The sequence below is a fragment of the Ictalurus punctatus genome, chromosome 28, assembly GCF_001660625.3.
Source record: "Ictalurus punctatus breed USDA103 chromosome 28, Coco_2.0, whole genome shotgun sequence".
NCBI classification, from domain to species: Eukaryota; Metazoa; Chordata; class Actinopteri; order Siluriformes; family Ictaluridae; genus Ictalurus; species Ictalurus punctatus.
Window position 1 is genome coordinate 1760306 of NC_030443.2, and position 23848 is coordinate 1784153.

The 23848-nt window shown below is 42.4% G+C and overlaps 1 protein-coding gene across 3 annotated transcripts; it reads left to right on the forward strand.

The window, feature by feature from the left end:
• Positions 1–1439: 1439 nt before the first annotated feature.
• Positions 1440–18583, forward strand: exoc3l2a (exocyst complex component 3-like 2a). Of its 3 annotated transcripts, XM_017459902.3 has the most exons (14): positions 1440–1702; positions 4192–4245; positions 6283–6820; positions 8454–8668; positions 10257–11076; positions 11448–11562; positions 11880–11990; positions 12492–12592; positions 12699–12809; positions 12989–13124; positions 13217–13339; positions 13869–14024; positions 14579–14700; positions 16223–18583. In XM_017459902.3, exons 1-14 carry the CDS (start codon positions 1537–1539, stop codon positions 16530–16532), a joined length of 3078 nt encoding a protein of 1025 aa, XP_017315391.1. In that variant the 5' UTR covers positions 1440–1536; the 3' UTR covers positions 16533–18583. The 3 variants fall into 3 exon arrangements, with proteins under 3 accessions (XP_017315391.1, XP_017315392.1, XP_017315395.1); XM_017459903.3 differs by lacking the exon at positions 4192–4245 and having other exon boundaries at positions 1442–1702; XM_017459906.3 differs by lacking the exon at positions 4192–4245 and having other exon boundaries at positions 1564–1702; positions 6254–6820.
• Positions 18584–23848: the final 5265 nt, after the last annotated feature.

Sequence of the window (23848 nt, forward strand, 5' to 3'; positions counted from 1 at the left end):
CACTCGCACACCCATTCATACATTACGAACACGCCAGTCAGACTACCATGCATGCATTTGGACTTCGGGAGGAAACCGGACTACATGGAGGAAACCCCTGCAGCACAGGGAGAACATGCAAACTCCGCACACACAGAGCAGCGGCGTGAATCGAACCCCCAGCTCTGGAGGTGTGAGACAAACGTGCGAACCGCGAAGCCACAGTTTTGACGTTGATTATTGAGCAGGTTTTGATTGAACACCGGGAAGTGTAGTAAATGTAGTTAGAGTGTGATGTTGATGTTAATGTTTATGAGAGACACAATCGCAGTACTTGGACTCTTGAAGCTGTTTTACTTCCTGCACTGTGTCCTGATGACCACCAGAGGGCAGAATAGGACTAAGAAACTAACTTCACATGCTGTTCGTCTTTCAGCTTCAGTACGAGCTTTGTCCTGGTCAGGGTTGCTGTGGATCCGGAGTCTAGACACCCTGGATTGGACAGAATCAGACGCCATCATGCAGGTGGAAGGAAACCGGAGAACCCGGAGGAACCACGTGGAGAACATGTGAAATACTGCATGTCCTGCATGATGTTTTGATGTTCAAAAAAGTGTGTATCATAAAACTGGAAGCCTGTTTCACTGCATGTAGCGCTAAATACGAATTACAGCAGGTCTCGAACGTCTCCATACATAGGGGAATATATTTGCCAGAATCATGTCAGTTGTGATTTATGAGTCGTGTGTGTGTGTGTGTGTGTGCGCTCACCATGTTTCCTGTTAAAGTCCATCGCAATCTTGCGACAGCTTCCCGGTCCAGCCATGAGAATGATTTCAATACGTTCTTGTTATCCTATAACAGAACATCCCAATGTGCTTTGTTCCTCTTATAGCTCAGCAATTTGCCAACAGTTACAATTTTCTCACTTATTAAAATTAAATTTATCCATTTATAGTTACATTTAATGATGTGGAACATTGAGAAACGAGTTAGTTCCTGTTCTCACTTCAGTTCCCTCACTAAAAAGTGGTTTTCTCTCTCTTGATGTTAATAAGACCAAAAAAAGCACTTTCAGCTTGATCTCTGACACTGGAGACTCCTTCCATAAATGTCGAATAAACATCTCCTTACAGACAGTGTCACCATAGCAACAATTATGTGTCGTCTTTTGTTAAATAACAACAGAAAACGATTTTTTTTTTGCCAAATCTGTTTATTACTAGCCATAGATTATTTGGAGTGTTCATCATGGGAGTTCCTGGGTACGCTGTTACTATGGAAACGATAACATGCTCTTATTAATGAGTGCAAAGTTCCTTCTGACCAACCAGAACCCAGAATTCAGTGAGAAGATGACAGAAAGAAAACTGGAAAAAAATTCAGAATTGAACGTGAAGTTCACATCAGCGCTGTTCATTTCTCCGAGGCTGTTTGTGTGTGTGTGTGTGTGTGTGTGTGTGTGTGTGTGTGTGTGTGTGTGTATTATGTACGTGTGTGTTTTTTAGGGAGGGTGCTTCTGTTTCCTCAGGATAACACATCAGCATCTGGTAGCAAATGAAGTGCCGGTGGCCGACATTCCATCAGACCTGTCTGGCATCTCTGAAGAAGAAACGCACACACACACACACCCCCCCACACACACACACACACTCGACGCTTCTGTGGACCCTCACACATGGGAATGGCACAGCAGTGAAGCGCTTGTCCACTGGAGCTGAAGGTAAGACCGTATGTGTGTGTGTATGTGTGTGTGTGTGTGTATACAAGATGACAAATTTTTCATCAATAATTGAACTCCGACTGACGAAAGTGTTTGAATACCCGAAGCTGCAGAGTGGAAACTCTCAAATGGCCACGCAGGTGTGTAAACTCCATAGTATTTCATTAAACGTGTTTCACTGCGAGCATCTACTTTCAACCATAACGAATAGTTCAGTGTCACTGAAGCACTTTAAGTCGAACCTTTGCCTCGGTTACACTCTCAAGAACGATCCTGTGTAGAGTATTTAATAATCTTAGTCTTAAGAAAACTCTTTGGATCGTTTGTTAATCTGTAAAGAGCAACGTTCTCCATCCTCCAAACCGAGAAGAACAAAAACACAGCATGGATAACATGACGATATTGTGGAAAACTATTGGAAAAACACACACACACACACACACACAAGGGTAGAATCGCATATATTTACCGGAAATTCTCAAAGGTAATCGAATTACTTGAGCTCAAAATACCTTCTAATTCTAACGGATGAACAGAAACCACACCACGACTTACAAAAACAACGGAATGTTCCTGAAATACAGAAGATCACTAGGTTTCTGAGGCACGCTGATATTTCAGATTGTTAAAGTTGGATTTAGGTGAAATTTCCCTAATTTCTACATCTGGGGATTAATAAAATATTATCTTATCTTATCTTAAATTTATCTGCCGGTACAATGATTCTGATTGGTCGAATCGCTTTCGCTCGTTTCGAAGAAAACTGCCAGGTGCTCCCGAGCTTCAGTCAGTGCCACTACTCTTATAGAACAACTGAATTGAACTCTTAGAGGTTTAACTGAACTCTTATAGAGTTAAAACTAAGAGTTAGGTCAACATTGCCGATCCTGGATCTGTGTAAAACAAACAAACAGACAGTGGTTTATTAACATGTAAAATTGTTAAAGTTAACAAATGAAAAAAATATATCGCAGGTATACGTGCAGTATACAGTTATGATTCGGCTCAGGTTTAGTAATAATCTGCTCTAACACTCAGAAAATACTGCACCTAGAATCCACATGGAGAAGGAGGGGGGTGCAAACTTTTGCACAGAACTCTATAGATATAGTTATACAGTCGATATTCTCAACACTGCAAAACAGTGTGAATTTATATTTATCATAAACCAGTAGAAGCGTAGTGCTGAGAGCATGAGTTTAGCAGGAATATAAGATATATAACGGAGATCACTTTGGGTCATGACTTGTTGTGTTTTTGTTGTCGTTGCTCTCACGAACACACGCTGCATCGTTAAATGTGCATGAGGTTATGTCCATCCTCTTGTCCCTTTTATGTCACGTCGTGTTGGTTATATAAGCTCTGTGGCTATGACTCCGTATGTGTCCCGACCCGCTGTGCTCTTCCTGAAGCCGCACACTCTGTGAGCCGCAGACCATAAATCAGTCAGAACCATGCCCTGTGTCTGTCTGAGTGTGTGTGATGGAGTGTGTGGCTGTTGACACATGTATGATCATCCATATGCTGACACGCACAGAGACCTTCCTGAGGGAACAGGTGTGCGAAGGAATATGTGTGTGTGTGTGTGTGTGTGTGTGTGTGTGTGTGTGTGTGTGTGTTACAGAGTGTGTGTCGGTGTTAATATAGTATTTGTAGAACATGTTTTAATTGTCGCAGATGTCCTGACACGCATGCACACACACGTCATAGGTGTTTTATTTCTTAGGCTCTAGGGGACCGGATGGAGGGAAAAGTGTATCCAAGTCCAGCAGGAAGCTCAAGACTAGGTGTAATGTTAGCATTAGGGCGTGTTAATATCCTACACACTTTTTTGTGTTATAATGATAACGAGTCTTCATTGGTCATGTATACATTACAGAACAGTGAAATTCTTTTTTCTACGCATACCCCAGCATGTCAGGAAGTTGGGGTCAGAGTGCAGGGTCAGCCATGATACAGCGCCCCCTGGAGCAGAGAGGGTTAAGGGCCTTGCTCAAGGGCCCAACAGTGGTAGCATGGCAGTGCTGGGGCTTGAACCCCCCGACCTTCTGATCAGTAACCGAGCGCCTTAATGTGTTAAATTATCCAATAAATGTGTTAACAAAAGAAAGAAAGAAAAAAAACCTCACACGAGTGACCAACACAACACGGGTTCAATTATTGTCCAATCACGTCGTGGACTGCGCTGGCGACGTGATCACCCAACTCTGAACTCGCCTCAAAACGAACGTTCGCTGCTTTGAGCTTTCGATCATGATCGAGTCGGAGTCCTGAGGCGAGGAAACCAAATGACCACCGGTAAGTTAGCGTTCATCACTATTTAGCGTTAACGCTGCAGAAAATGCCTGGTCGAGTTTGTGATATTTAGGCAAGGAGTGCTCGAAAATTTGGGATTCTGTAACGCATTTTTCAGTTCAAGCCCATAGGCATTTATCCATATTTTTTGTAGCTAACAACTAACCAACACTCTCTTTTTTGCTCTTTTACAGATTTTCAAATGAGAGTGAGCGGGACTCCTGTCTTCCCAGATGGCAGGGAGATTTGTAAGAAGATGCATCAACTCCAATTCTTACAATCTGTCAAAAGTTTGAAGGATTTTAATAAATGTCACCTGACTTTCATGCAACTGTTTGTCTATTTTCTGAGCATGCTGGTAGAATTTTAGCGCGCAAACAAATTGCATTTTAGGATAATTGTAGGGGAAAAAGTATGAACAACACGCCTCTGTGTTACTTTGTGTTATTTTTTAACACATCTTTGTGTGGAAATGTACTAACACACAGCATGTCTAAATGTACCATGATGTGCCGCCTTAAACTCCACCCAGTTTACATTTTGACCTTTATACCCTATTTAGAAGTTTATTTTGAGTGATATCATCTAACTAGCACGCTAGCTAGCTTAGTTAGTTATCAAAGTCAGTCAGTGTTCAAATTTTCAAGGAAGGTGGTGGCTTAAAATGATTAATTTAGCTACATTTTTTTTTTTTTTTTAAACGACAACTTTTACTTTAGCTAGGAAGCTAGCTAGCTGGAAGCTAATCTTCAAACCCACATAAAACCACATAAATACACTTTATTTTTTATAGCAGTGAACTAGCCAGCTAGCTAGTTAGTTAGTCCGGTTCAACAATACAAACAGTGGTCAAATTTGGGCAGGATTGTGGGGTAAAATGAATTATAATACTTGTTATTAAAATGCTTACTTTTACTTCTAAACTAGAAAGATTTTCGCCCTCAATTGTTCTCTTAAAAAAAAACACCTTAAAGCCAAAAGCTAATGCTAAACATACAGCCAGGCATTCATCAGAATCTCTCTGTGCTAGTCAGCCTGCTAATGCAAGAAATCAATGAATGTAGCATTTTATTAACTTTATTTTCTAACATCATTCAAGTTCTTATTTTATGGCGCCCTTTGCTAGCTAGCTCTGAACCAGCTGCTTGTTTTAAAGCTTAGCTCGTGTAGTTTAATCACACGCTAGCAGGCTAAGTAGCATTAACGAACCTTCGTGTCTAATCTCTACTCTGTTAGCGTAATGCTAACAGTGTTCCCTATTTCTATATTACCTAGCTTTACAAGTTCTCCTCTGTAATTGTTCAGCTTTATGGGTTGACCCGAAGAACTTGCTCAGCAGCCGGGCCAAACAAAACACAGTTTTTCCCATTTGCTGTTTACATAAAAACTGTCTTTAAAACACACACATTACCAGAGAAATAAACAGCGCTTTCCTCTCAGGCGTACAATATTTATGAATCCAGTTTCCTATTCGAGATAAAAATATTGGAAGAGGATACACCTCCAGACCCCGGAGTGAAAACACGGCACTAATTCAACAAACACAAGTGCTCAAGCCAAGCAAAGCAAACACACACACAGACGACTGCTTATTCTTACCAAGGCTCAGTCTCTCTTTATAATATACAAATTGTTCAGGTAAACATTCGAACAGTAAATTAGCAACTGCTAGTTCTGCTATCATGCTACATTCAGACATGGTCATGTTTTCACCGTGTTTGCAGGAAGATTCCACATGAAATCCATGTTTCATCCTTGTGTTGTTCGTGACTTTAATCTTAAATAAATCAAACATGTTTATGATCGCTTCAAACACACAGTCGTGAGACAGTGTTAATGGCTATGGAAGGTTAGTTAGCAGTTAATGCTAAATATACTTGGAGTGTAACTTTAGCAATACGGAGCCTTATATTCGTAAATAACTAATATTTCTGAGGTAAATGTTGACGTTTCTGATCATTTTGTCCTACTGTTCGTTCTGTCCCTGGGTCTTTAGCTATGTAGCTATGTGCTATCAGAGTTGTTAGCTAGCTTGAATGCTGGGAATCCGTAGATTAAAGGTGCCTAGAAACATTGTTGTCCTGGCTTGAACCACTTGAACAGTATTAAAAGTGTTTGTGTTCGCATTTTCATAGCACGGATTCATGATTTCCAATCAAATGCACTTGTCCCGTGATTAGGTATTAACGACAACAAAAGGTTGCGTTTGACTTAAACGCTAGATTTCTAAATTCTGTGATTATGCTCTGTTGACAGGACGGTCCCACTGCCATTTTGTTTCCTAGTGTCGAACCCTTCCGGAACCAACATGCCCATCCTGAAGAAGCTCCCTGGGAGGTCCCGGAGTAACCTCAGCAACGGTGACGTGATGCTCAAGAATAACCATGGCAATAGCGAAACAACGCTACAGAGTAACCCCGGCAACGGCGAACTCATACTTCCACCATCCAGCCTCAACCCCTTCGACGACGTGGACCTAGACATAGGTTGGAACGAGGAAGAAGGCGGGGTATGGGAGAGAGGGCGGGGCCTGACGAGGTCTTCACATGATGGGGAGGCACTGGAGAATGAGCTGAATGCAGAGCTGCATGGAGGGTTGAAGGTCACGGACAGGTCGAAGGGTAGCTCTCCTCTGAGAGGGACCCTGGAGCGCATATGTGGCTCGTCACCGCTGAAGACGTTGGGAAAACTGAGCAAGGGGCTGCGCCTGACTGGACGAAACGTGTGGAGCAACACCCTGCCGGCCACGCCCACTACCGGGAAGGAGAAGAAGAAGAAGAAGAATCATAGGAGACCATCCGAGGAGATCATGACCTTGCTGAGGTCAGTGAATTATTCATATATCAAAAAACCGAGATCACATAAGCGATTGTAAGAAGATCGTTAGCTTCGTATTTTAGTTGAAAACTAAAGAAGCAAACTTCAGACACCGTAAGTGTCATGGCTGATCAACCACCTGCCTGACCAGGTGGAATCGCTCAATAATGTACATTTCATTTTTCACGCTGTCTTAAGACAGCGCCCTCATTAGCGCCACACTGTCAGTAACATGGCTTTTTTTTATAATTAGCGCTGATTGTGTGTGTGGTAGGTCTGTGTGGAAAGATTGTCTCTATTAATACCAGGTACATTGTTTCCCCTGGTGCGGTGGGCTGTGTCTCTCTCCCATCGTAAACACACAAACACACATCCGTTTGTTTATTTATAATACACAGAAAACCGTTTCGCAGGAGGGACACAATGAAACGCTCAGGTCATGTCCGTTCACCCCTACCGCTGCTTAATTAATTCTTATGGAGTTATTCAGGAAACTGGCTAAAGAACACACGCCTCGGGAAACACTCCTGGAGAGAGCAGATGAAATATTTAACTATAAAGTTATAGATCTGTGTAAATGGAGAGAGGGCTATGTTTAGGAGTGCTGATGTAATGAGAAAGAATGTGGCTCCATTTTTACTCTTTCAACGCTCCTTCCTCCTTCTTTAATAGCAGTGTTTATACGGCGATTCTTTCTTCAAACTAACGAATGTGTCCGATCAGGCTCGAATTAAACGTACATGAATCAACCCCAGTGAAGGATTTGACAAAATAGCAAATTTCTACCAAATTAAAGCAGCAGTTTGTAATGTTTAGTGCCCTCTGTTACCTGCGAGGTGAATTGCAATTACAATAAAAACACGCGACCGGCCCCACCCGCGTTGCTTAAACAGTATATTCCTAGTGAGTTGGTTTTACGCAAAACAAGGAAGCGGCCAGCAGCTGTTTTTTCGCTAAGGTGGCTGAGCTCCTTTCTGGCCCTGAAAATTTTAAACGGAAGCTTACATTAAAAAAAATAATTAAAAAATCAGATGTTGCACATCACCGTTTTTGTAAGGTCTCTGTTCAATGATATGATATGTTAGAGGTCAAGATCCAATGCAAAAAAAAAAAAAATTTACAAACTGCATCTTTAAGTTTAAAGTTCAAAGTGCAATTCTATTATCATGCCTTCTGAAAGGGAGGGGGGCGTGAGTTAGGAGGGTGGAATGATAACTAAGTCCAAGATGTCCAAGATGGCGGTCTTTATAATGTTACAACGTTTTACTACACGGTGAAGAAATTGAAGGGTTTGAGGCAAAAATTAAGGATTTGGGGTGAGTCACACTTTCATTACTTATTGCTCCAGTACATAACAAAAGAAACACACTCAGGACACCAAATATGCCTTGGCTGCTCGTGTACATTTAGGGGAAAGGGGAACATTGTGTATGTAAGTGTGATCTTTGGCCAAACAATTCCACTTTCCCATAGAGAACTGAACCCTGGCACTGGAGAGTTCTATCACATTTAACGTCATTGTCTTGGAAAATCTGTACGAAGATAACGCAACGTCTCACAATTATGCTGTTGTGCTTGTCGTACTTGTTATACTGTTGTCTTCACCTCATCTGTCCCTCCGTCTGTTCCCTCTGTCCAGGCTGGCCGGGCGGAGGAAGAAGAGCGAGCGGAGGAAGAGTCTACCTGAGGGGGAAGAGAATGGTGAGGATGACGAGGATGCTGACCGTCGGCCCTCGTTCCTGCGAAGCCTGAGCAAACTCCGTGGAGACTCTCTCACCAGCCGCGACTCCCAGGAGGCAGAGCGGGAGAGCCCCGAGGAAGAGACGCCCATCAAACGTCGAGAGCCGCTCTCAGGTGAGAACCTTCAGAAGGATTGTACGTGCTCGACTACAATGGGGTTAGCGTGCACAACGTGTAATTTATGAACGGATTCTGAATAATGACTTCAGGCAAGAAAACAAACAAGGATATTGAGAGTGGGAAACTGAGAGAGAGAGACAGAAGGCCAGGAGCGAGAACATGCATCTGACCTGACCCCCATCTTTCCTCAGCATGTTTACCTCACTGTTCTGTAGTCAGCACATCAGAATGAACAAGCGCAAGGTCCTGACCCGACTGACGCCTTCTTTTCTTCCTTGTCCGAGTGAGACAGAAAGAGCGTTGACCGGAATGCTTAAACGGAACCGAATTGCAAGAGCAGAAGTTTGTACACCTGTGAACCCTGATCTCTTTATTGGCAGCCCATCGATGTGTGCTTGGATCGCTAACAAGCCGGAAGTCTGTTCCGTCTACAGCTGGAGACTTCATCGCCTCACCCACAATGCTTTGCTCCTAATAAGTAGCTCGAGGTCTTAAGGTCCTTCTGAGTCATTGGCAATCAACTCGCGAAAACCAGGAAACGACGTACGTTCACTGCGCTGCGGAGTTGCACATCCAGATAAGACTCTCGCCAGAAGCTGCGTCAACACTCAGAGTGTTCTAATTGCGAGAACACCCTTAATGACAAAACAACACACTTTCACACAGTACATAATGTATTTCTCACACGCCGGACACAATTTTAAAATCACACTATTCAATTTTCATACTCCTCACTGCTAGGTTTTAACCAGTGCAGAGTGCACAGGGTGATGGTGTTGGAGGTAAACTGGCCCACTCTGACTACCTGGGGTCTGCCTGTGAGAAAGTCCAGGACCCCGTCAGCGACAGGGCATCAAGTCCGAGGTCCCTGAGCTTGGAGGCCAGCATGTGTGGACTATAGTATTGAAAGTTGAACTATAATCTATAAACAGCAGCCTCACATTGTTGCTGTTGGTGTAGATGAGGGGGGTGTGTATGATGTGAGAGATGGCCTCCTTGGTAGACCTGTTGGGGCGGTAGGCGAACTGGAGTGGGTCGATGGCGACAGGGATGGAGGAGCAGATGGAGTTTTTGATAAGCCTCTCAAAAACATTCATGTCAAGTGATGTGAGGACTACAGGACAATAGTTATTTAGGGTAGAGGACGTATTGTTCTTTGGCACAGGAATAACAACAAGAGACTCGTTGAAGATGGAGTTGAACAACCCAGCTAGCTGATCAGCACAGGATCTCAGTCAGGGCCGACCGCTTTCCTGATGTTCACACGCTTCAGAACCCTCCAATGCCGCATTGTACTTGCTCATATTCCCCGACATCAGCCCTGCATTGTATTCGGCCATACGCGCATTCACCGCGATTCATACTGTTTTATCCACCCATGATTTCTGGTTGGAGAAATGGTTGAAGGGCATGAGTTTGAGATCATATATGGACATCCCACTCAATAATATGCCCACCGTCAACAGTTCTGAGAAATATATAGACCCAACTGTATGTTATACACTTTTCACAGGTCGTTTTGATATAAAAAAAAAAAAAAGTTTTATAGAAATTTCTAAAATCATTTCTCTTCTTTGTTCAGTCCTCGAAATCCTGCAGCTGGTGAATCAGCGAGACCTCCTGCTGGCCGACACCCACATCCAAGAGTTGGAGAGAGAGTGCGAACTCGACCCCACACTTTTTCAAACCCCGCCCACCACCCCCACAACCATTTCTACAACCCCTCCCGCTCCGTCCTCCCCTCTATGGCTCTCCCTGGCGGGCCAGTGTGATGACGAGACTCCAAGCGCCTGGGACGCGAGTTTGAGGAAAGTTAAAGATGTCGAGTTGCTCTATGAGGCACTGCAGAGAGAGATGTGGGATGTGGTGCGCGAGTCCCTACGGCAACCATGTGCCGGCCCCCAGCTTGGCCTAGTCGTGCTTGTGATCCAGCAGGAGGAGCATGCCGACCGCATCTGGGCCCTGCGCCAGGAGGCTCAATCCGAGCGCCGTGATGGGGCCCAGCCCGACCTGCACGAGAGGGCGCACTCTGACCAGTGCCAGGAGGCCCAGTCCAACCTGTTTGAGGGAGTCCGTTCCAGCAAGCGTCCCCGGAGGATGAGGCAAAAGTGGGCGGAGGCAGTAGGAGAGGCTGCTGATTGGTCACTGCCACAGCCTGGGGGTATCACAGCAGGACAGATGGGCACGTTCCTGGATCGGCTAAGAGGCCGAGTGGTGGAAGATATGGACGCGGTGAGGAGGAACGTGGTAGGAGTGTATCCAAAGGAGTTCTCTGTGTTTCAGGTGTACATGCAGAGCTACCACAGAGGCGTGGCCAAACGTCTCCGAACCATCACTGCGGGGCAAGTGCAGATCACTGATATCTACTCACTGCTCGACTGGGTCTACAACATCTACAACAGGTAGACCTTCACCTACCATTTCTCTGTGAATCGATCGCTAACAACATATTACAGATCTTTAGTCTATGACTAAAGTGTTTGCATGTTTTTTTAAAAAGGCTTGCAATATTAATTTGCAGTGGATGAGCCTACTTCCTTCATTTCAGACTTATGTTTACATTTTTCTGGTCTGGAAATAAGCCCTGGGTCTTTGGGTTTGGGTCTTTTAGTGGAGATAGAAAATGTCATGACATTTCAAATATTACACACAATCAGGTTTCCTATGTTTACACTGAGTACTATATAACCAGAGTGTATGCACACCTACACATTTACACACCTTGTCAATCCTGGTCTGTACCATTCCGGCTGACTGTAGGGGTGTGTTGCAGGGACGTGCTGGGCACGGTGGGTGCTATGGGGTCTGTAGACTGTGGAGCTCTCGAGCCACTGCTTCCTGCCGAGGTCATGGACAGACTGGAACAAGAGTGTCTTGACACCATCTGGGTATACACACACACACACACACATACCCACACACAGCAAGACCCATTCAGTATACACACACTAACCCACTGTATATAGACACAAATCCAAAGTAGAAGTGGAATTTCAGTTCAGTACCATGGACAGTGTGATAAGTAGTTTAAGTTAATGAGAGGAAACATCAGTGCTAAAGCTCCTGCTAATATGTAATTACAGTCTCCATGGTGCATTACGAGGTTAACATTAACAGCTGGGAGCTTTATAGCAATTATGTAGAGATTGTAATTAATTACAGTAAATTACTGTGTGTGTGTGTGTGTGTGTGTCTGTGTGTGTAGGATAAGGTAACTATGGAGCTCTCTCAGGTTCTGGAGGATGAGGAGAAGCGATGGACTCAGACGTTACACATTGAAGAGTACCAGTCTGGCCTCGCACGATCAATCATACAGGTAACACAAACACATATACGTGTGTGAATGTGTGAGTGTCTAGCTAAACGTTTTTATGCAGACGGTTTCATTAGTGTGTGTGAAATTTGCCCATTTGTTAGTGTTTATATTCTTTATATTCTTATGATCAGATATTATTATTGCAGTGAGTGATTAGACTTTATTATTTGCATGAGTGTTTGGACATTATTACTACCGTGAGTAATCAGACATTGCTATTAGCATGAGCGATCGGACATTGTTATTACAGTCAATGATGGGACACTGTTATCACTGTGAGTGATCAGACTTTATTATTGCCCTGAGTGATCGGACATTATTATTACCATGAATGATGGGACATTGCTGTCACCGTGAGTGATCAGACTGTATTATTGCCATGAGTGATCAGGCGTTGCTATTAGCATGAGTGATCGGACATTATTATTAATGTACATAATCACTCGTAGATAAAGACTATCTATTCTGTGTGTGTGTGTGTGTGTGTGTGTGTGTTGTCAGAGGCTGAAGGTGGACCTGGACAGATCGACAGGTGTCAGTCAGCCTTTGGGAGCTCGAGTGGCCCGGTGCACTCTCAAAGGGTTAGCCGACTTCCTCCACAGGTGAGGATGATGATGATGATGATGATGATGATGATGATGATGATGATGATGATGATGATGGTTATAGTGTGTCTTATTTTTGACGATCATCTCTGTGTGTGTTTAGTTTCCAGAGAAAGGTAGAGATGTTTCACGAGACTCAGGCAGAGTTCGGCGATCGAGCTGATGGTTACGTGTCCCGCACTATCGCGCTGGCCAACTGCGTCCCTCCCTTCAGGTCAGTTCAGGAGCTCTCCTGATTACACACCTCTGTTATCTATAAACTAAACCAAACACACACACACACACACACACACACACACACACACACCGTCACTGCAAGTAATTTCAAATGTAGTGTAATCTGTGACTTGTGTGTGTGTGTGTGTGTGTGTGTGTGTGTGTGTGTGTGTGTAGGAGCTTTGTGGAGCGCTGTCGGCAGTGTGACCCCCTCGGCAGTGAAGACTCCTCCCACAGAGCGCACTCGTCACTCGACCGCATCATCAACCAGTCTGTACGGGTTCTCACCGAAAGACTGTTCGAAAGCATTAGGGTAAGATATAGACACACACACACACACGTGAATATGATTTTGTGCATGCCCTTGTGAGTGTTGTCTAGCAGTGTGTGTTCTCTGCCCTGTAGCCCTTCTTTGATAAACTGCTCAGAAAGAAATGGCTGAACAACACGGAGGCGTATGAGAGCATCGAGGCCTCCATCAAACAGCACTTTAAAAAGTTCCGCAGGATGGACTGTCCTCCCTATCAGGTACCACACACACACACACACACACACACACAGATTTTTCTCAGTGTAATATATACATATTATATATGTATAGAAAAAACATCTGACAACAAACTGGATATTTCACTAAAATTCTAATGTACTGTATCTGTTTGATTGATTCATTGATTCAGTTACTCAAATCAAACAGACTCATGATGAATTGATTCATTGACTTATTGAATTACTGACTTGTTTAGTGACTTTTTGTGTCATTGACTCACTGCCCTATTGACTCATTGACTTATTGAATCATTGACTTATTGACGTATCGACTCATTGATTTATTGACTGATTGATTTATTGACTTGTTGAATCATTGACTTATTGACGTTGACGTATTGACTCATTGACTTGTTGACTTATTATCTTGTTGACTTATTGACCTATTGACTCATGGACTTGTTGACCTGTTGACTCGTTGACGTATTGACTCATTGCATAATTGACTTCTTGAATCGTTGATCCGTTGACTTTATGATTCATTGACTCGTAACTGATTGATCGGCAGACTCTGGTGAACGAGGTGCACAGGCGGCTCATGGTGGAATATGTGCGTGCCATCATGAGGGGGCGGGTCATCTGCACGTCACTCAAAATGAGGAAGAGACTCGCATTCCGGCTGCAGGACGAGGCCAGACAGCTTAAAGCACTTTTTAAAGACCTGGTACACACACACACACACACACACACACACACACACACACACACACACACACACACACACAAATACATATAAATATACAGATCATTGTGTTCCCTTGACCCTGTTGTACAATAAAACATTAATTTAAGAAGAACCTCAGCATGGACGCTAAATTGTTATTTTTTTCCTATGTGCATGAGCAGCGCCATTCTTATCTGTCCGGTGCTTCACTTAAATCACCCGTCCATCATCTTAACAGAAAACAGGAAGTGGGCCGCTCGGGCACTTCCTGCTGGCTGTCTTTGTAAGCTTTCTGTTGCTAGGGCTGTTTCCGTGGAAATGCCCAAACAGGCTTTTACTTCCACAGAGGATATTTAGTGTGTGGGAGAGATACATAGAGAGATAGAGAGAGAGAGTGTCGGAGGATATTTATAGCTCATGCTTATGTGAAACTCCTCTGGGGAGCTTAAAGGGGTCAGAATCGGACACGGAGGAGCTCTGTAGGGGAACGCAGAACCCCAATCTCCTAACATACAAGATACAGCTCTCTCTCTCTCTCTCTCTCTCTCTCTCAGGAGTCTACCTGTTCCTGGCTGGATAATGTGATTGGTCACGTGGCTGACATCATCCTCCTGGAGGACACACCCTCTATTCAGATGGAGGTGGGAGTGCTGGTGAAGGAGTTCCCAGATATTCGGTATGAAATACTCTCTCACAGACACACACACACACACAGAACCGGATGTTTCTCTGCAAGGTGCAGCAGAAACACGGCCCGTTACTCAGCATTATCTCTTCGGACCTTCAACACCCTGAGCGTTTCATCATTATTATAAGTGCAGAGCTGGCGGACGGAAGCGAGCGGATCTGAACTCTGTCCGTCACAGACGCACTTCGCTCAGGAATAAGTGACCCTCTCGACCCCGGCCTCTTCCTGTCTCTGCAGAACAGCTATTTTTCACAACACCCTTCACCTTCCTGAACTCTTAAGAATGTTTCGCCGAAAATAGTCCCCATGGAGACGGAGGTTTGTGTGGTGCCTCGGTGCCAGCTTCCCTGCGAATAGCGCAGAGACTCGGCGCGGCAGGAAAAGACGGGGCACTCGAGCGACTTAAATCCAATGTGTGCTTTCATGTTTTGGTCAAAATGAGACTGAACACCTGTAAAAAACAAAAACAAAAGAAACAAGAAAGAAATAAATGCTTCCTGTAAGTCTATAAAATAGCATTAGACCTGAGACAGGAGAGAGTGAGCAAAATATAAGACTCCAGGAAAACGTGCAATAAATCGTCATCACAGCAGATCATGAGCTATTTTTATGCAATACTCACATTAAAAATGCTAAAAGACGTACGTCTGATGTCAGGCTTATGTATTCTGAAGATTAAGTGAGTCAAATTTGGAAAATTCGATTTAAATTGATTAAAAATGGAAAATAACATGAATCAATGAATGAGAGAGAGAGAGAGAGAGAGAGAGAGATATTCACGTTTCCGTGATACTGTTATTTGGCGTACAGGGTCGCGGGGACACTTTGATTGACATGCACCGTAAATCTTTCTAACAGGCCATTCTGACGGAACAAAACCTTGTATGTGTGTGTATAAATGTGTGTGTGTGTGCGCGCGAGTTATCATTGGCTGGCAGTGCTCCTGCTCGCTGACGCACGACCCGGCTCAGCCAACAGGAAGTCGCTGTGGACTACTTCCTGTATTTGCCAGGTCGCAGGAGACTCGCCGGTGCCATCACTCAAAAAAGATACACACACACACACACACATACATGCTAAAACATTCCAGTGAAGACACTGGGTCTATACAGACACACCCACACACCCACACACACACACACCAACACACACACACACACACACACACACACACACACACACACACACACACACAAACTTGACAGTTCTGTGTAAACAGATCAAAGTCATTCCTGTGCCCCTGCATATGATCACCACTTCCTGTTGTTGACCGTCTCTGTCAGTTCAACTCCAGTGAGCATCTAAGGGTGATAACACTGATCTCGGATCAGCTCAGTCCTCAGTATCAATACAGAATCAGTACTTCTAAGATGTTGATACTACAAGCTGACCGTCAGCCACGCCTCCTTCATGCTGACTGACTTGCACATGCACACGCCTCCTTCGAGGAATTGATGGCGTGAGATAAAGATAAAGACAAATTATCTGTATTCTTTTTTCATTGTCTCAGGAGGAAGCATGTCTCGGCTGTACTGAATGTCAGAGGGATGGTCCAGCAGGCGGAACGTCAGGAGATTCTCGCCGTCGTCCGGGACTTCGAGACCAGCGACAACCCCACCCATGTTTCCAGAGACCGTGCCTTGTTCTCTGAGATCACCGTGGCGACGGACATGCCCTGCCTGGGACTGGTTCTGATCCGTTTTGGACTGAGAGTGTCATCGTGGGTGTCGAGCGTCCGACCTCGCAGGAGGCGCCTCATAAGGAGCGCGAGTCGGAGAGCAGATGATGCTAATGAACACGTCACACAAGACAACCAATAACATCTCACTAACCAGTCAAGACAGTAGATCATAACCAGTGACACAAGACGACAGTCGGCAAGTCGGCAAGTCAGATATTAGCCTAGAAAAAAAAAACATAATGACTAGCTCAACCAGTAACCAAATCATTTCCAAACGCATTCCGATCCCATAATTCTGTTCACTGAACTTCTTTAAAAAGTTTCAACCTACGAGGCAGACCAAACCGTATCAACACTCCAAATGTAAGTTTCATAGCTAGCTAAAAATCAGATTTGTGTTTGTAGATTGCCAAAAGTCATTCCCTAGTTATATATTAGTAACTAATGTAAAACTTTAACATAAGGCGTTAACCTGCTAGTTAGCCTCAGTTATCCTGTTTAGCAGAAATTTTTTTTAAAAAGCATTTCAGGATCCATCCTCAGGTACGCCAATAAACTAGCGAGAAATACAGAAATGTAGTGTACAGGCAGCGTGCTAAAAGTTAAAAGGCAAAAAAAAAAAATATCACACTGAAATCTGAAAACTTTTTCTTTTTTTGGTCGCTAATAATGCGCTAATTTCCGAACGGAGCAACCGAACATGTTAAAAACACGACGTCTACACGAGACGCAGATCGACCCGGATTGGTCGAATCCGTGCGTTCCACAAGACAAGCGCAGGAAGAAATTGCAAAAAAAAAAATGTGACCCTCAAGTTTCTTTGCGGCATGAGGATTCAAACAGGAAGTACTCTCCATTATTCACACAGCTAACAGGAAGTAGACTTAATGACCGCCGAGTCATCAGTCCGTCCGTCTGACACAGCTAATGGTTCCTCCGGTGGAAACAGCCCAATTCCAGTTCACTCAAAAAACAATGGAGTGCGCTCGTGAGTAAAGACACAGGGACCTGTCACGTTTTTTAAATCGAACTTACGCTCGTGTGCTTAGATATAACCTCTAAAAACGTCAACAAGAGAAACGCTTAATCCTTCTCAGAGATAGGATGTGTCAAAGGATTTCCGTGTGAACTGGTTCAAAAATCGAATTTTTTTGAGTCGTCACGTGCTTATCTCTCTCAACTGGTCGTTCGGCGATGGCGTAAAGCCGGCTTTAGACCCTATTTTGCTGTCAACAATCATTTTTGGAGTCTTGGCGGAAACCTTTTGTGAACTGGATGTTTAAATGACGTGCGAGTTGCACAGTCTGAGAGAATAAACCGTGGTAACAGTGTCCTAGGTCTTCATGTTCTTATTCTTATATTTCTGAAGATTTAACACATAAAACTCAGGCGACCGGTGACATTGTTGTCATTTAGCTTTGGATGCTAATGTGTGCGCACTTTTACGATGGGATATTCAAATTGTACATTACTGTAGCCTGGAGTGAATGTGAAGAACCTTAGCGACCAGTCAGATTGGAGCAGAAGTAATTCGGTCTGACTGGATCTTCTTCTGCTTTACTGGATAAGGATGGTATAAGAATTGCTGATACGGAAGGTGATAGCTTCATGAGTGAGAAATCAGAGTAAACAGGATGTAGTAATACTGTTCTTGAGAGCAAGTGTGGTTAGTAAAAGAGGCCTTAGAGCTGTCTAGGCTAGGCTTGGTTAGGTTCTATGAGTGTAGGAGGTTCAACTATTGTCTATCTTTCACATTTCAGTCATCGTTTTAATCTCATTGCGATTAACGCTGCAACAACTCATAAATCAGAAATACGGCTTATCCATCGCAACGAATCTTAAAGAACAAATGTTTATAGTACAAACTGAGATGAAAGAATTAAGTGCATTAAGGCCTATTTTTTTTATAAACAATGACAATAATCAATAGTCCAAAAAGAAAGAGTTTATTATTAAAGTAATATTTTCCATTTCGACCGTACTTAATCATATTAGTTATGCGCGTCCTTCTAAATAGCTGGTCTTGAACTGTATCTATTCAATTATTTGTGCGGTTTTCTTTGTGAAATTCTTGTGAAATCAATTGAAAGATATGAACTGAAGTGATGTGAAACATAAATGGGAATTATTCTAACGTTAAAGAATTTCAGTGGAAATAAAAACCCATTGACTGGGTATCGAAGCAAACAAGTATGGGAGTGTCTTTATTTTGGTTCCTCTATTAGTCTTGCTGTATTGACTGGGATATGAACGGACGTGATCCTAGATTAGTCTTGCACAGAGTGTAGTTTTGCGGCTCTTGGGTGTTCGGGTGGTTATAAGGGGGAGGTGTTTGGGGCAGATACATTCAGGGTTCTTTGGATAATTAAGGGTTCTTAGTTTCCTATAAAGGGTTCTACACAGAATCTTTTTGGATAGCGAAACACTCTACACGGGACATTTACGAGTTCCGTCAGAGGGACATCCAAGGAGCCTTTAAGTGTTCTTAATTTTCTATGTGTTTTGGGTAGGAAATTATGATACTGTAGATAAATTGGTTATTTATACCAAACCAAATGGTTTGACCATATAGTTTTGATAGATAATTGGGGTGTCTACACCAAACAAGTAGTCCCAGTTCTAAAGTTTTTTTGTTTGTTTTTTTTTAAATGAAGAAATGGTGAATTTTGGTTAAACACCATGGTCATATGGTTATTATGGGGAAATGGTGTATTTTGCCAGAAAATATATTTTAGGCCAGGTAGTTATGATGCATAAATGGGGTATTTAGTCCAAAGGGTTTTGGCTAAACAGTTATGTGGTATTTTGATGAAACAAGGTGTTTGGGCCAGACAGAATTCATAAAAAAAATTGAGGTAACTTTAAACATTTAAACATGGTCTTTATTCCACATGTTTACTATGAGCAGATGTGGTATTTTGGCTAAATAAGGTTTGAGTGTTATTATAAAGAAATATGGTGTGTTGCCAGGAAAGGGAGTTTGGGCCAAACTAAAATAAATGGGGGTATTTAGGCCAAACAAATTGTTTTGGCCAGATATAAATCGCATAATTAGATCAAACAAGTAGTTCAGGCTCAAGTTTTTTATGAAGAGGAGGGGAATTGTTGATAAATGCTGTGTTTGGACCATATGGTTATTATGAGGAAATGGTGCTTATTGCAAGAAAGGCAGTTATAATAGATAAATGGGGTATTTAGGCCAAACAAAGTGTTTCGGCTGAACAGTTATTATGGAAAATGGTTAAAGTCTTTGGGCTGGACATTTGTGGTAGATACAGTAAATGGGGTTTTTAGGCCTAACTAGTGGTTCAGAATCAAGGACTTTATGAAGAAATGGGGAATTTCACCTAAAGACTGTATTTAGATTATTATGGGGATTATTATGGGGAAATGGTGCCAGAAAGAAAGGTTTTTCGCCAGATAGTTATTGTGGGAAATGTGGTATTTTGCTCAACCGATGTGTTTGGTACAGACAGTGTTTATGAAAATAGATAAGGTCACTTGTCCAAACATGGTATTTGTTATCCAGATCTTTACTCTAACCAAATGTGTTATTTTGGCTTGGTGTTTGGGACATTTATTATATATATATATATATATATATATATATATATATATATATATATATATATATATATATATATATATATATATATATAAAGAGGTGTTCTGGCCAAGCAAGGGGTTTTATTTTAGGCCTGTGGGTTGTTATGGAGACATAGAGGGATATTGTTACGGGGAAACGATGTGTTTGGAGTACCAAAAAAAAATATTAAATTCATAAAATTGTAGGATTCTTTAGATGAAATGGGTATTTTGAGTAAAAGAGATGACGTTAGGATGAACATGGTGTGTTTCTTTGGGTGAAAGTTCATTGTTAGGGTAAACAGGGTGTTTGGGGTAAAGAGTTTTTGTTTAGTTTATGTTTTGTGTGTAGGAGGAGGTTTGGGAAGTGAAAGGGTTTTAGGGGGTAAACGAGCGTTTCCTGTTGTGCTGTGAGGTGCCAAACGGATCCTCCGATCAGAGCCAAGTTTACAAACCAGCGCAGGCGGCCACATCCTCTCTCTCACACAGCAATCCGCTTTCATCTGTAACAAAGCGCTGTCCTAGAATAGCACACACACACACACACACACACACACACACACACACACACACACACACACACATCCACACACAGTACTTGGTATGCACAAACACAAACCCACAGTGTGTAAGCACAGATATCGGCACATCGAGATGATGCATTCGGCTTTATTTTTCATTAAGTATTCATCAGCCCTGTGCGATATTGCTCATGGGTGGTTCTTCATCAGCTCTGGTGTTGAGTACTTCTCATTATATTAGCATTATTATAATATATACATATTAAAGATATATATATATATATATATATATATATATATATATATATATATATATATATATATATGCTAAAGATTTGCGTACAGGGTGATACTGAGCACACACTCCTACATATATTCTTTAAGTTGGCCCTGGCCCATGGTTCTTAAACATCAAGTCCCACCATCTTGTACACTCTTCCTCCAGCGGCCTGTTGTTCCGATGGGGAGCACTGTGGGTAATGGATTCATCAGATACTCCAATCAGTGAAACCTGATGGAAGACGGGAAATTGGGACGCCTCCGACGGCTGCGGAAGAATTCCCAGAAGCCGGGTTCCAGGCTTCCTGTCATTATGGATCTCAAACCATCGGCACCTTCGAGGCAGGAACGTCGAGGAGGAACTTTTCAACATCTGGTCTTTTTTATTAACTCTCTCTCTCACTCTCTCTCTCTTCCTCTGTCTTGCTCAGTCTTGTTTCACTCTCTTTTTAAGCCTGTGATTTCAGCAGTCCTTTAAGATGATTACTTGTCATACATTAGAGATGATCCCAATAAAATCTATAACAGACGGATAAATGTATGTCCTCCGTGTCATATTATATGCTGAGGATCCTCTAATGATAAGTGATTAAAGAAAATGACCATGTTCTGTTTACGTCATCCATCAGCGTGATCCAGAAATCAGCTGGCACCGAAAATGGGCTCATTTTTTTTTCTTTCTGTCCATTAGCATGTTTTGCTTACATTTCACCAGTTGCTAGCATTAACTTGTTAGTCTATGAAACCTAGCTAGGTTGTTATGCTACATTTGCTGGGAATTGTTGGCTAGTTAAGTTCTTTTGCTAGTTAATAAAACTCTCCAATGTCCTAGCTACTTAGCTATGATCACAAATGTTTGGTAGTACTTTCTGATCACTAGTTCGCTACAGGGTTGCCACAGCTAAACAGTGGGTTGTGTTCTAGTAGAGTTGGGAGACATGTCTGTTACATAATACGGGGAGAGCTTACATAAAAATGTAATCAGCCAGTGAGAGATTTTATCGTGTGACATCTCTACTAGTATTGTAGCAGTTTGACGCTAGCTAGACATGAAAGCTAATCTTTGTATTTTTTTGTGTGTAATTCTATGAATAGGAAGATTCACTAGCAAAGGTCATGTAAACAATTCTGTCGTTAAACCAGTATCCAAGTTTGCTGACTTAGCTTGTTGACCCTGTCACTTCATGATGTGTCATTCTCCGACACAAAATTTCCAGCTAACGGTTTAACTATAGCATTATTCCTTACTGAATAGCTCAGTATCACAGTAATGGCTTCTAGGTTTGGCTGGGATGATTAATCATTTTCTCCTTGATCTCTTTTAAATGTGTTTCCTGTTGTCAGGAAAGTAGGCAGCCTCTGATTCAGTTGTGGTGGATCTTAATCATCTCACACAGGATTTTTGGTCGATTGCGTAAATATACCTGCGTCTGCAGTCGAGCGATAATCATATCCGTTTATTTTTCCATTGTGTCCAAGAGGGTGAGGAGCGGTACCTGCCTTCCTCCGGCTTCTTTAGGACACTGGTGGTAGTTATAAATACGGTTGATGATGTCACACTTTGTAAACAGTCATTGGGGGGTGAGTGACACGCTGTTTCCTGCGGGTAAACATTCTTAAGGTTTCAACAGTCGTGAGAACAACACACGCATTTTATGTCTGCATATACACAAAATGTATTATTTATAATGGCGCATCCTGCTGTCTAGCCAACTTCGCAGGCATCAACCACACACACACACACACACACACACGTCACATTTAACTATAACAATACACATTTTTCATCTATGTACAGGCATGAGACTACAATGAATAAAATGTTAAAGCAGGATAATCTGGGTCTAGAAATTAAGTACCGAGCTGGATTCCAGATTTCCTTTACTTTCTTTATTTCCTTAACGCTACTGTATATTGTACACACAATAATATTGTTTCAGTCTCTGTATCTGTATCAATCAATTGCTCCCAATATTCATATCTGTATCTATATTCGAAACCCGAAGTGGGCGTGGACTACACCAAAATGGCGGTAGAAATGTCAGCATATTTTGTGAATTCCATCTGTGACAGTTCCTCAACCTCAGCTACATCTCTCCGGTTCTTAATAGGACTGTTTTCTTTAATCCTGCTGGCTCTGTTATTGTTTTTGTTTGAACCAACCTTCATATCTGACTGCTTCCTCATGCCCACATGGGATCCCAGTCCCGATATACATGACCTGTGATCCTTTCTGGCAAGCTTTCAAAAAAATAATAATAACAACAACAATAACGACAACAACAAAATGTTGAATAGTGCTTCTCCTCTTCCATCTCCTACAATTCATATTTGTATTTGGTTAAATCTGTATTGTATGTATAAATGGAACTTGTGATTATGTGCTATCACCAATGGAAAGATGGGTAATATTCTGGAAAAAAGAAAGTTGCTAGACAACTGGGCAATATGATACCGATTAAGGGTTTTGCTACAGTAGATAGCCATTAAATCGAATGCGAACAATGTGAAGGCCCAATGACAGCAGAACGGAGACAAACCCATAGGGAACGTCCACATTTTCCTCAGATCTGTTGGTAGATTACTAATAAAAGACTCTGTATAACTAAAATTAAACTGCAATTCCACTTATCATGGACAGCTACTCAATATTAATGTGTATTAGCTAGCTACCTAACTAGGCAAAGATTGCAATAGAACTTGCTAAGTTGTCTAGATATCTCACACACATTTAGCACATCGATCCACCAAACGCAAATCAAATGAAAACTTAAGCAATACGAATTCTTTTCCTTCTTCTCTGTTTTGTTGAACCTACTTGTCCACCAGGCAACTTCGAATAAAAAACTAAACCCACACAAAATCTGCTTTTCCTTCGTTCTTCTTTTTCTCTCTTGTTCATGTCACTGATCAATGAGTACTTTTTTTGCTTTCGGTACGTTTTTTTTTTTTATCCAGACAAAACAACCGCTTTGCAAACACCGAGCTAGAATGTTCTCTGTGTCAGTTTCCACCACAATACAATTGAAATGCTTTTAATAGCAGTGTTATTATTATTATTCTTATTACA